At 42.3% G+C, this 14097-nt stretch overlaps 1 protein-coding gene across 3 annotated transcripts in view; it reads left to right on the top strand.

Moving 5' to 3' along the window:
- The window catches only part of NOTCH2 (notch receptor 2), an 88024-nt gene that overhangs the window by 36637 nt on the left and 37290 nt on the right, over positions 1–14097 (top strand). For all 3 annotated transcript variants that reach the window (XR_012764198.1, XM_075422391.1, XM_075422392.1), the window contains exons 6-10: positions 7646–7879; positions 8717–8872; positions 9994–10182; positions 11320–11433; positions 12585–12698. Coding sequence is in view for 2 of the 3 variants with exons in the window: in XM_075422391.1 (XP_075278506.1) it covers positions 7646–7879; positions 8717–8872; positions 9994–10182; positions 11320–11433; positions 12585–12698 (807 nt within the window). In the remaining variant the exon portion in view is untranslated. The remainder of the gene's footprint in view (positions 1–7645; positions 7880–8716; positions 8873–9993; positions 10183–11319; positions 11434–12584; positions 12699–14097) is intronic.

Consider the following 14097-nt stretch of genomic DNA (forward strand, 5'->3'; position numbering starts at 1 on the left):
ACTGCTATTACACAACAACTGCTTGTGTTACTTGTTCTTCCTTGTAGTCAAATGTCTTGTCAGTGATGTTTCTTTTGTTGATTAAAGCTGTGATTGAGCCGCGGTCCCCACTGAAGTCTTCCAGGGAAGCTGAAGTCTTTCCTCAAGGAGTGCCTAACCGAAACTTCCTGCAACAAGTCTGTTTACCTTTGTATTTTACTTGGCGTTTGTGCGTCTGGCTTTGTCTGCTGTTGGACTGCCCAGCAAACTGGCTTGTTTGAATCTGTCTGAGATTCCCTGGCTTCCTCTTGGATAATATAAATATTATTTTGTTTAAGATACCACTGCCTACTGTTCGTCTCCTTCCAGGCCATTAATGAAATACTCGAGTGCCTGTATGTATTAATTAATTGTAACTTAGTTTTTTTCAAGGACTATGGATTATTCTGTAGTTTAAAGATTAATTGAATGTTTTTACAAATACACAATTCAAAAACATGGGAGCTAAAGTATTTTTCCTACACATCATTTTACCAGAAGGTCTGATGGATCCATGCAGTTTTTCCTTTGCTCTTCCATTTGCTGAGGGGACTCACATGGCAACGTGAGGAATCTGAGCTTTGACCTGACTGACCAACATGCGTTGGGTTAGGCTGTCAATGCAGACGTTTTCCTGGAACTGGACAGAGAAATGTCCTTTCCCTAGCCAGATGCCGTCTGCCAGCTGGCGTTCTGAATATACACACGGATGGTTAGAGAGGAGAAGAAACTGCATGGTCTCTTGTGTTGTGGCACTGCGAACCTTCTGCCATGATTCAGCCTAGTCTTGTTCAACTTCTTCATCAATCACCTGGATGAAGAGATAGAGTGTAGACTCAGCAAGTTTGCTGATGACTCAAAACTGGGAGGAGTGGCTGATCCACCGGCAGGCTGTGCTGCCATTCAGCGAGACCTGGACAGGCTGGAGAGTTGGGCACAGAGGAACCTGATGAGTTTCAACAAAGGCAAGTGCAGGGTCCTGCACCTGGGGAGGAATAACCCCATGCACGAGTACAGGCAAGGGGTTGACCTGCTGGAAAGCAGCTCCGTGGAGAGGGACCTGGGAGTACTGGTGAATGACGAGTTAACCATGAGCCAGCAGTGTGCTCTTGTTGCCAAGAAGGGCAATGGTCTTCTGGGGTGCATCAAGAAGAGTGTGGCCAGCAGGTTGAGGGAGGTTCTCCTCCCCCTCTACTCTGCCCTAGTGAGGCCCCATCTGGAGTGCTGCGTCCAGTTCTGGGCTCCCCAGTTCAAGAAAGATGAAGAACTACTGGAGAGAGTCCAATGGAGGGCCATGAAGAGGATTAGGGGACTGGAGCATTTCTCCTATGAGGAAAAGCTGAGGGAGCTGAGCTTGTTTAGCCTGAAGAAGAGAAGGCTGAGAAGGGGACCTTATAAATGCCTATAAATATCTGAAGGGTGGGTGTCAGGAGGATGAGGCCAGACTCTTTTCAGTGGTGCCGAGCGACAGGACAAGGGGCAACGGGCACAAACTGAAGCAGAGGAAGTTCCATCGGAACACGAGGAAGAACTTCTTCCCTCTGAGGTTGACAGAGCCCTGGCCCAGGCTGCTCAGAGGGGTTGTGGAGTCTCCTTCTTAGGAGATGTTGAAAACCCACCTGGACATGGTCCTGTGCAGCCTGCTCTGGGTGACCCTGCTTTGGCAGGGGGTTGGACTTAGATGATCCCGAGAGGTCTCTTCCAACCCCTACCATGCTGTGATCCTGTGGTTAGATTAGGTCATTTATGCAAATATTGTTTCTTGTCTCTTAGCCCATTCTTGAGTCTTGTTAAGATGCTGTTCACCTTCTTACTTAGTAGTCCTTTGAAAGTTGGAGAAAAAATGTAAACAGTTCTAATGAGCCATGCTTTCCTTAGCTACACTGATCATGCTTACAAACTGTACAATAATCTTTTAAATACTTGTACTAGAGCGCTAGTCTGAGATAAGTGACAAACTTCTGGTGAGGTACTGAGAAGATGAGGGCATATAAACTGAGAAGATGAGGGCATATAAACTTCTTGAAACCTGGTGCTACTCTTCCAGTGGGTCCCTTAGGACCTGAGGACCAGTTTGTGATTCTCTCTGGATTATCTTTGCCTTCCAGTGTCGCTGAACTTTTAAGATATTCTGACTTCCAGTTCAGTCTGAGTCCAGTGCTGTGGTGGTCGTGATTGAAACAAACAGATGTTGCTGTCTCCTCCCATCTCAGTTTTCAAGGAATTGATTTTTTCATTTTCAAGGCATAGGAAAGTATTTGCATCCGTTGTCCTACTAAACGTTTTTAGTGCTTAAACTGCATGTGAGATCTCCTCTCGGGAGCTTCAGGCTCTGGTTCTCCAGCTACACATCAGGAGTCTTTCCAGCTGGAGAGCGGTTGAGATGCCAAGAAAGCTTTCTCCTTTACGGAAAGTCTGCTCTGCCGAAGACAAAGACCTCTGGTTGAACTGCCTGAAGGCCCTGCGTTCAGCTGCGGGATCAGTGCAGTTTGCTGCCTTGGCACTGGGGTTTGCGCAAAGCCGTGTGCGGTTCAATAGGATCAGCCTTTGGAGGCAACCGTTGCTACTTCCCGGGGCACTGGTTTGGTTTCTTAATTTGCTCAAGCTAATGCTCTGCTCTTTCAAAATAGGACTGTATTAATTTTATTTGCTATCTGCATTACTTTTATAAATGGGGCTTTACTTGTAACGTAAAAAGTTCTAGGAGAAGGGACTGCCTGTTTCTCCTCAGTGAAGTGTGGTACAACTGCTTGAGGGGCCTTGAACTGCTGCATCCTGTCTCTGTGTAAAGAGAAGCTCCTAGGGTTCCTGTCCAGTTCCTGCTGGTCTGAAAATGGGAGCAATCAAGGCAGCAAATATGTCTGTCTTGCTCTGTACGGCTTTTCTGAGGGGAAATAGACAGGAAGTAACGCAGTTTCATAGTGGACAAAAAGCGCTAAGAGTTGAAGGCCGTTCCCTTTTTCTACTTCTAGTTTTCAATTTTGAAATACCACATGGACTAGCTGTTTACTTTGTACAAGGTCACTTAGAACCTGAGTTGGCATTTTGTTGATTTCCCAGGCTCTGCAAATATCAAGGTCAGAGTAGGCTTTTATTAGGTTCTTGGAGTAATTTGTTTCCTTTCTTGTTGTCTTTTGTATGTATGCTTCTAGATTTCCATGAAAATATTGTTCAGTTAGTGTATTTGTGCTTATCTTCACTAGTTCACCCTATATTTACTATGTTTCTTTTAAAAATGTAATTGAGACTAGCAAGAGCACAGGAAAAGAAATCCCTACAGAAACTTGCAGCTAACTGAATTAACATTTAGCTGAGGTGGCTGTGGCATTCAGAAGCACTCGGGTTATGAAGATGTGTGTTACACTGGACATTTCATAAATGGATTTTGCACTTGGAAGCTGAATTTCAGTCCTGTGAATGAAAGACTTGATTCTTCCTAAAACTCTTAGCAAACAGAAAACAGGCTTACGAAGTACATGGCTGCAAATAAATATACTTGATTCAGTGACAATCTAGTCAAAGCAGCATCCCTTAAGTAAACTGTTGCGGAGATCTTTTGTCTCATTTGATTTAAATCTACCAAACTAACCCGGCAGAGAGAAGTCTTGCACAGAATATTCCTTGAGAAGTTTTAGAATTAAATCCTGTTTTATGGCTGATACTGAGACTTCTGTCTCTGCTGTGAAGAAGTCATTCAGGAAGCCCCCAGGACAGACACTCCATTGAAGACCTAGGTCACTAAAAACAGAACATCAAATCTTTTCCTTGCAGCACCTGCCCAAAATATTCACCCATTTCTCACATTTGCACAAGGGGTTGACGTCTCGACTGAGGGCAGACGTCTCGACTGAGGGCAGATCAGCCCTGGCAGGAGAGTGAGACGTTGTGGCCATCCTGCAGTCCTGCTGGGAGTTAAGTGATGCTGCTGCTTTCAGAGAGGGCAGTCTTGAAAGCTGTTTACAAATGTGTGTGCTGGTTTCTGGGGCATAAACCACTACTAAACAAAAAACCCAAACAACAGGAAAAACCAACCAAACAAAAAGCCCATTCCAAAAACCTCTGTTGAAGAACTACGATATTGACCATTAATCCCGTGTTGTTAACACCTCAAGATTCAAAAACACCATATAAGCAACCATAGGGTAGCTAAAAAACCCAAACCCCACCAAACCACCCTACCTAAAAAACCTGAATTTCTCTCTTTTGAAGACTTTGGGCTACAGAATGCATTTCCAAACTACTCAAGCCCCACTTTAGCAATAAGGGCTTTATATTCTTGCCAATTCATCAGCTCCACTTGAGAAGTACGAACGCCTTGGCCTCTAGTCTGGGATTTGTAATATTTGAAAACATAGTTCCAAAATCTTTCAAAAACTATTACACTTACATTGGTGGCGGTGGTGAGACTGAGTGCTTATTCATGTAGTTAGATTGATCTGCTCTGCTTGCCTATGTTGCTTTTGATTTGTATATCTTTGCCCAGAAATTGAGTCTAGATTTCAATTATAACTTCAATAAAGAACAGGTTTTTGTCATTAAAATACTCAGTAGGAAAATGCAATAGTTAATTGCTCATTTACGCCCCTTGTATATTGAGTTGAATTTCCTTTTTGTTTAAAACAAACTGTATTAAGATGGAGCTATGTTTGATTCATATTCATAATTAAACACAAACAGGGATGTGACCTGGTAGCTGCAAAAGGAGCATTAGAAATCTGAGAAGCTAAGTGAAGATCAAATTTAAGGAGCTCAGATGTGGTATGTTCTTGAAATGGAGTTGAATTGCTCAAAGAAGGTTTAAGCTCTGCTTTTTTCTCTGTGGAGACAATGATATACCTTTTTTAAAAAAATTTTTAGTTTCAGGCTGCGGAAATATGGAATAGCCTAGGACAAGGGGTTATTGCAAGGACATCAGTGATGCCACTTGGAACTGTTCTTGCTAGAACTGGAGAATAAGTGCTAGGAAAGAAAAATACTAAAAAAATTTCTAAGTGTTGATATTACTAGTGACACGTGAAAGGGGAAGTTAAAAACAAACCCAGAGAGTTTATAGGAGGGAGTAGATTGTCCATCTTTGCTTAAAACAAAACAAAAAAACCCCAAAAAACCCACAACACTCCCTCCCCCCCAAACACAAACGTGTGCACACACATCCCCCAGCACACCAAAAAACCCCACAAAAGGTTGTATTTCAGGAGTTCTGTTCTTCCAGTCCCAGGGCAAGTGGTTTAGAGAGAGGTGTAGCAATCCAGTGTGGTGTGGCAGATGTTCGCACTTCAGCGATCCCGAGTCTGAATTGGTTCCCCTCAAAAGGAGCATGTAAATGCTGCAGGAATGCTTCTGTAGAATGGTTGTGCTGCGGATGAGCGTTTGTCAGAGAGAGCGGTCTTGGGTCTGGGTTGGGCCCCCTCCAAGAAAAGAAGGAAAATCACTTTTATAATAAGCAAATAGCGTCTTGATTTTTTTTTTTTTTAAAGGAAGTCAATTGTGTTGAGTTGCAAGATACACACAACTACTAGGAACCAGTCCATGTTAACTGGCTCTTTTCAGTTTGGTTACTGATAAGTGACTATCAAAAGCTAATGAACAAACGACTTCTGTTATGACAAATGCATGGCTTTGGTTTTTTGTAACGCAGAGCGCTGTGTCTTGGAAATAACAATATAAAGTGTTAGATTTCCCCCCAGCTGTTTTGCTGAGTAAACTGGGAAGTGAGGATTAATTCTGAAAGCACTGCTGTAGTTATTATTACAGTTAAAATTTTATTATTTATTTTCAAGTGATAAAATCCTTGTTTTGAAGTAGTCCTGCTGGAGGAAGGAACACATGCCCAGTACAAAGTCAGTTGTGCAACTTTTTTAAACAATTTTATTTCTTTGCCACTAAGGGAAAAAACTTGAGAGCTCACAGGACCGGTGGCTAAGATTTATTTAAGTACTTTGAAAACAGAAGGAATTGTGGTTTGGGTATAGTAGATGGAGATGGTTAAGACTGAACTTTTTTACCTTCCTGCCAACAATAAATGTTTCAGTTCTGGGGGGGGGGGGGTGCGCTTGGATCGTAATTTCTGGGCTGTTAATAAACAAGGTGGCTGTTAAGCAGCATCTAATAAGTATTTTTAAATTGGCAAACCTGAATAAACTGGAGCCCAGGCATATTGGCAGGGAAGATCTGTGGCCTGCTCTTGAATTTCTTGTTCTTGGAATACCAGGGGAATTCCAGGCAAATGCAAGTGCGCAGCTGATACAGTAGCTGGAGATGGCGAAAGGGAGGATCTTCGTAGTAGCAGCACAGTTACTTAAGAGTCTTGAAGCAAAGAATGGAAAGCTGCTGCAAGTTCATGAGGGAGGTGATGTCAGCTGGAGGAGAGAAAAGAAAGGTCACATCAAACAAAACTAATCTTACTCTCTGAGAACAGGTGGTCTTTCGGTGCTGTGTACATCATATCAACATTTTGGGAAGGGTGGTAAAAGCAAGTCAGAAGGAAGCGTTAAAAGAAACAGCAAGCTTTCAGTGCTAGAGAGTTTTTAATGTACCAGAAAGGGGAGAAATAGTTTATCAAAAAGAAGGTTGTAGACTGTGGCCAGTACTCCATGGTTGCACATGTGCACCAACGTGCCAGCTGGGGAAGAAATTAGCTGGTGCTTAGCTATTAGGTTTTATCTGTTCAGGAAAGTCAAAATAAGAATGAAGGACTTGAAACTTAAGCTAAACAATTTCAGCTTATAAGTAAACCGTGCAACTTTAATCAGGAAGATGAAAGAGTGCTGAGACAAAATATTGATGCGAGTGGAAAGTTCTCCGGATCTTGATGTCAAAGCAAGATGGATTTGGATGAATAAATACTGTGGTAAATGTGAATTGCAGAGCTTCCTAGAGATGTGACTGTGAAATTCAGTATCCCTTGAAATTTTTCATACATAGTGGTCCGATGGTCCTTTTCCTTAAAGCTCCCTGAAACAGTGTACATTTGTGTTCTTCTCTTTCATATCTCCAATCATTAAAGACTTTTATTAGAGTATTTGGTTTTTTTCTTAAAAAAACCTGAACAAAAACGAACAACCAAGAAAACATCAACTATTTGTGGTTGTCAGTGGAAATACCTGGGGGACAGAAAATGAGTATTTTAGGTAGAAGAGTCTCAAGAATTCTATTCTTCTTCATCAAGTGATATTCGTTACAGAATTATGTAAGGAAATATTAAGTTCTCCTGACGAGTTACTTTGCTGCTGGCCTGATGACACTGCTTTGGCCAGGATTTTCTTGTGAGCCCGTCTTCTCTCTTAGTCCCTGTGGCTGCTCTGCAGGCAGAGCTTCGTTCTTTCTGCTTCTCACATCCCTGCAGATGTATCGTGTATACTGTAGGCTGCCTGCTGGCTCTCATACTGTGCCTTTTTAAAGTTATTTGCAGTTCAGCTCTTACTTTGGGGTCATTTAGGGCTGCTACTTGTCTTTTCCTAATTTGATGATAGCGTTGTTCTGAGTTGTCAGGCTCAAATGTCCTAGAAACAAGAAAAGACGATCAATTTGGACTACGGGGTTTCCCTTGATGGTGTTATCTGTGCAAGAATCTTCTTCGGTCTAAGTGTCAGAACTTTTATTAAACTTGTTTCTTTCTGTGCATCAGGCCAATTTTGCACGGAAGACGTTGATGAATGTCAGCTCCAGCCCAACGCTTGCCAGAATGGAGGTACCTGCACCAACCACAATGGAGGCTATGCCTGTGTCTGTGTTAATGGTTGGAGCGGGGACGACTGCAGTAAGAACATTGATGATTGCTTCACCGCCTCCTGTGCTAATGGATCTACTTGCATTGATCGAGTGGCTTCTTTTTCGTGCATTTGTCCAGAAGGAAAGGCGGGTAAGGGCAGAAAACTTTCATAGGTCTGACACCTAATAGAAGATACTTCCTGAAGTATCTTCAAGCATTTGCTTGAAGTGGTATGTTTATTTTATGCACTTTGTGACCAAACCGTGAAGAACAAAAGGAAACTTGCTGTCCGTGAGCAAAGGTCTGTTAAACCTCTGTAGCTTGGGACAGAGAAGTATTTGTATTAGGCTGGAAGACAAACTTCTTATAGTTTAGATTGCAAGGAAAGCAGGTGTTTTTCTGGTGCTTAGCAGGACCTGTATTTGCCTGAGAAGTTATGCATGAGGGTGACTTGCTCTGTGTCACTTACGATAATTGTGCTTAAAAGTCTAGAAAGCAAATTTAGATATTTTTGCGTGCGTGAGGGTGCCTTTACTGGTATAGTGGAAGATTTGCGGTTTTATGGTAGGTAAAAATATGATGGTCTCCTAACTACTACGCAGAAATACGAGTGATCAACATATCTGAATTAAGAAAGTGAGCTTCATGTGCACCTGTGTTTTAAGCTGTTAGAAATATCATCATGCTTATTAGAGAGAAGAGTTAGTGAACTGCTCCAAGGAGGAGATTTTGATAATGGTAAGCCATTGTACTGCTCCAGAAGTACTGGAGACACCTCTGAAGTCACAGTATCTATATTTAAGTATAATGTTTTATAAATAAGTGTGTGGTGAAATTCCTGTGGTGGTCTATAGGTGGAAGCCTGTAAGATATTGCGCAAGCTCCTGGCTGTGGGAGTCTGTTTGAAATATCAGGATTTGATTGTGTAAAGTACAGTTTGGCTGCTGTATCTCCCTTTTTGGAATAAACTGTCGGATGCTTCTCTAGGTCTTCTGTGCCACTTGGATGATGCGTGCGTTAGCAATCCCTGCCAGAAGGGTGCTCTGTGTGATACCAATCCTGTGAATGGACACTATATCTGCACCTGTCCTCAAGGCCATAAGGGAGCAGACTGCACTGAGGATGTGGACGAATGTGCAATGGGTGAGTTTCTACTTCCTGTTTGTGAGTACACAAACGGAGTTGGGTCATTTGCTTTATGAGCTAACCAGAGGGGCAGGAATACACGTTTTGTCATAGCTTCTCAAAATAAATGCGACTCCTTTCCTGCTCTCCTCCTTCCATTTCAGTGTCTTTAGATGAATTTTAGGTCTTGTGTGAGACTTGGGGCAAAGGGCTGAGTCAGAATAGCTGTCTGTGTTTGAACCTTTAGCATCTGGAATATGAAAAGCAGGGAGATGTTTAACCATTCTTCATTGTGCAAAAGGGCTTTAGCATTGTGCGAGGAGTGCACGCAAAGAGATGCGATAATTAAGTTGACCCTCAGAACTGCAGTGTACAACCACAGTTCATGTGGGAGTAGTTGCAGCTCCTGCCTTGCTAGAAAGATGTCAAGGCTGTTTGATAGCCGGAATATGGCTGGATCTTTTGGGTGCCTTCCGAGACTGGTGACCACATGGGCTTTTAAAGCTGCAGTTCTCTGATGTAGTGCTGTTGTGTTGTTTTGGGGATTAGCTGGACTCTCACAGACTTGCTTAGATAGTTTTGTGAGTGCTAATTTATGCTTCTAGAGTGTGATATGTGAAGGTAATACCTAACCAGCACTCATGGAAGTATTGCAAAGAAGCACTTCTTTGAATTTCGTTCCTTGGTCTGCCTTGGAGAAGAGTGCTGTTCCTGTCTGAAAACACACAAAGGACTAGTTTGGTTGTTTTGTGGTGGTGGCGGCATCTTGTCAGCCTCAGGAGTGAAGTAAACATAAAAGATGGTCCAGAGATAAGGCCTTGAAAGATCGTTAATTCTCTAATCCCTGCTACTTGATACTCTCCTCTTAAGAACTGTCATTACTAGTATGGACTGGAGGTGCTCCTTTGGTCCATTGGTAATGACAGCAATCTTTCTTCTTGCCTCTGACAGGCAGGTAACTGCCACATAATTTCATCAATCACAGTAGCTTTTCCTCAGAAGGATGAACAGTGTTTTCCCCAGTATTACTTGTCAGAAAGGAGTGGCCTTTGGGAGAGACCATGACTAATAAAGAATGCTGTGGCTTTCCTGCTCCGAGGAGAGGTTTTGACACACACATGTATGTATTTTTCTTGCAGCAAACAGCAATCCATGTGAACATGCTGGGAAATGTGTAAACACAGAAGGCTCTTTCCACTGTGAGTGCTTGAAGGGCTACACAGGACCTCGCTGCGAAATGGACATCAATGAGTGCCATTCAAATCCGTGCCAAAACGATGCCACCTGCCTGGATAAAATCGGAGGATTCACATGTCTCTGTATGCCAGGTGAGGGGAGTTTCTGACAAAGATGGGACTTCCAGCGAAGGAAAAATGCAGAAGGCAGAGCGCAGGGACGGTTGCCAGCTCTGCTGAGGCACAACACAAAATTGCAAAGGGGTGAGGCTAAATGAAACGGTGAGAGAGAGAGTTTGCTGTGGTGGCACCAGCCAAGAGGACTTGGCGTTTGTGTGAGGGAGGGAGAAAGCAATTAGAGGACTGAGAAAGAAACCAATCTCTACATCAGCAAAGGAAGTTAGCGTTCTGAGCTGGAGTGCATGTGAACGTATTTGTTACTATACCTGGTGAAGTGCATGTGCAGAAACTTTGTGAAAGCAAAGCAGGTGCAAACTTTAAAAGAGTGACTGTGTTTTGAGATATGTATATGATGATTCTGGATAATAATGTCTGGTTTTTTCCTCTGCTTAAGAGCCCAAATGATGCAAGCTCCCGTTGATCTGAGGAAATAACTGTAAAAAAAGTTACTTGATTGAAATCGTGCTAATAAAATTCACGTGTCCAGCATAGGCCTATGTAGTCTGCTATTGTGCTGTCTGGTAGAAAGTGGCAAAAAGGAAAGGGTGCAGGTTGCTAGTTGCACAGTCTTATAAAGTATAATGAAAGAATTGTGACCCCTGCAGGTGAGCAGCTGGTGCCATGGAAAGTAGAATGAGTTTTTGTTATTGTTTAGTCTGTTTTGAAAGGTGGAACTCTAGTCCGAAGTATTTCACCCTTCTTAATGTTTTTCTTTTACTCTGTCATTAGTTAAAAAGCCTTGAGCTAAAATTATCTGCTGTGTTTATTTCTTTACATTTTAGCTTGTATTGGTGCCTACCCAAATACACTGATATCTTCCAAAACGTTAAAACATAACCCGTTCTCATCAAGTGGAAGAAAACACTAGATGTGAATTCAGTATTAACTTCTCCTGTTACTGCTGGTTACGTGAGCATGGTGAAAAATACACATTCAACACCCATTTTCAACTTCTGATGTATGTTCTTACCTCATAAGTTCTGTCCAAACTGCAGACTTGCAATGAAACTAGGCTTAGACTTTCGGCACAGGTATAAGAGGCAGTTACACTCTTAAGGGCACTTTCAAAGGCCTTCAGTCACCTCTTCTTACTTCTTTTTTTTTTAACAGGTTTTAAAGGTGTTCACTGTGAAGAAGATATCGATGAGTGTCTAAGTAATCCCTGTGTGAATAATGGAGTGTGTCTTGATAAAGTCAACCGCTTCCTCTGTGTCTGTCCTCCTGGTAAGTACTTCTTTCTGGAAGATTTTCCTGCTTCCCCTTACAAAGAACTGCGTAGATAACCAGTGAGAGATTGCAGGCAGTATGTTTCTTGTGAGTTTCTGTTGTCTTGGTGCAGCATCTGTTTGAATGAGTTGCAGTCGCTGGTAAAGAAGAATAGGCATGTATTGGTTGCAGTAGGATTGTGCGCGCAACTGGGTGTCAGTGCTGAGAAACAAACAGTTGGACGTCTCACCTTAAAGGGTAATTTGGCAGCAAGAACTTCTGTTATTGTGGATATCGTAGTGAGATACAGATGAGTAATTCTAAATACATTTTAAAAATCAGAGCCTCTGCATGCGTTTTGTCCTTTTCTGAAGTTTTTAGGCAGCAACCATTTTTGCATCGGTATAGCTTATGTTGCTTGCATGAGAAAGGAAGTGGATTGGGTCTTCACTTTAGACAAGAAGGACAAATGCTGAGCTGAGAGATCAATATTAGCTATAGGGTAAACATCACTTGTCTTACTGATGACTGGGAAAAAGTTCTGAGATCAGAATATACTTGACAAAAGCCTGCTCTGCGTCTCTTCTTATTGAGTTAACGATGTTCTGTCTCCTCCTTTGGTTCCTTCCTCCAAGAAGAATTCCTGGATGTTGTTGGTAACGTAACCTATTGATAGTTTGTTAACAGTTTCAGCAAGTGCGGTTACAGATAAAGTGCTGTGTCCTAGCACCTTCCACACTGCTGTAGTAATTCTAGTCTGAAGGCTCTAGTGATGTATGCATTATTGTTTCATTTTAAGTTACTTGCTTTGATTACTTGAAAGTTTTTATTTGTGACCTCTCGGTTTTGTAGACAGGCATACTGTCCAGTGCTGGACACCACTTGTGCTCCATCTGCTTTATTTTTGTTTGACTTGGCCGTCTCAATTTTCAAGCTGAGGCTCCTTTGACCTGGAGGATAGAAACTATATTTTGGCTGGTGGTTTTGACAAGGAACAATCCACCCAGGGTGTGGTGTGTGTGCTTAATGATGCAATTGAGTTTAGATTTACTGAGCTTATATTTGGGTGGTTTTAAGGATTTGCTAATGAATAATTCCTGACAGTGCAGCTTTTTTTATTACCTACTTCAAATTACTTCTGAATTTTCATCTTTTTTTCTGCCTTTCAGGATTCAGTGGTGCCGTGTGTCAGATTGATATAGATGACTGCTCGAGCACACCCTGTCTTAATGGAGCCAAATGTATCGACCATCCCAATGGCTATGAGTGCCAGTGCGCCACAGGTTAGTAACCTAAATACAGAAAGGTGTGGTCAAAGAAATGTCAGTGTTCTTTCTTTTGTTCTCTGAAATACTGCTTGTTTGTTGTGAAGCTTTTACTCCTGTGTGGTAGAGAATAGTAGTTAAGTACAGAAAGCCTTTCACTTGTGACAGCAATAAGTTATGGGAGTTCTGGCCTCCCTTTTTCAGCCCTATCTCCTCCTTCCCAGAAAGTGACAGCTTCTTCTCTATTGACTATGGAATCCACGAGTGGAAAAACAGCAGTGTGAAGCCTTTGATCTGTGGCTTACCTTTCTGTCTTCCAAGTCAGATTAGGCAGTATACAGTTGAAGAACAAGAGATGGACAGAGCAGTACTACTGCTTATTCCGGTTTCTGTTGCGTCAGGCTATTTTATGTCAAAAGTGGAAGACTGAAATGCAGTAAAAATTGTGTCCACTGGGAGAAATACCACATAGCAGCTGCCTGCCAGAATGTAGTTGAAATGATTTGTCAAGCATCATACAGAAATTTTGACAGAGCTGTGGATGAAACTGAGGTGTTTTTTTTTGAATGCACTGAATTCCTTTACTGCTTGGTTAATTACACATTTGGAAGCATCAGGTTTAATTATTGGATTTTCTTATCTTCAGACCTCTAGGAGTGATGAAGATATATTTTATCTTAGTTTTTACATCTGGTTAAATAAGAGGGTTCAGAGCTGTTACAATCTAATTCTCAATAAGGAGTGACTTTTGGTTGCTTTCAGTTCGTGGTGCCTGATGCATTGCTTGTGGTGCAGATTCAGGTGTGGAATGCATTGGCTTGAGCTCTTCCATTAGGGAAGAGGTGAAACAATTCCTGGAGTTACCTTTGTCCCAGAAATGTGCTGTTAGGTTGGCTAGACTTGTCTGCAATTTTTCTCATTTTAAATCGTTCCATGAATCAAATTGTTAAAAGCAAATTCGACTTCACTAATTTATTCTGTGCTCTGCAGAATATAGCAGAGATTAGCTGAAGAATTCCTCCCAAGTCTTTTCACACCCCCCCTCTCCCCTTTCCCAAAGTGCCTGAAGAAACAACGAATTTGTTGGAAGTAGGCGAACGCAGTAGTTCTAATCAGGAGAGGAATAACCATTGTTGTCAGAATTCTCCTTTTGATTACTGCGTGTGACAGAATAAGCTGACACTTGCAGAAAGAAGAAAAAAGCTCAAATCTTCTCCAAACTTGGAAACTGTCTTAGTCTTTCTCAAGCCGGTGTGTGGTCTGGTAGCTTTCGTTCGCCAAGAGTGCAGAGCTTGTCGAGCCTAGGAGGGTTTTGGGTCATGCGGTGAAGGACGATGGGGAGAGCTGCGCCTTGAAAAGCATGTTCTGAATTTGGGCACTAAACTTCTGGAACCACCTTGGTATAGAAATCCTAGGT

This window comes from Opisthocomus hoazin, chromosome 6 (genome assembly GCF_030867145.1).
Source record: "Opisthocomus hoazin isolate bOpiHoa1 chromosome 6, bOpiHoa1.hap1, whole genome shotgun sequence".
In the NCBI taxonomy this organism is placed as follows: domain Eukaryota; kingdom Metazoa; phylum Chordata; class Aves; order Opisthocomiformes; family Opisthocomidae; genus Opisthocomus; species Opisthocomus hoazin.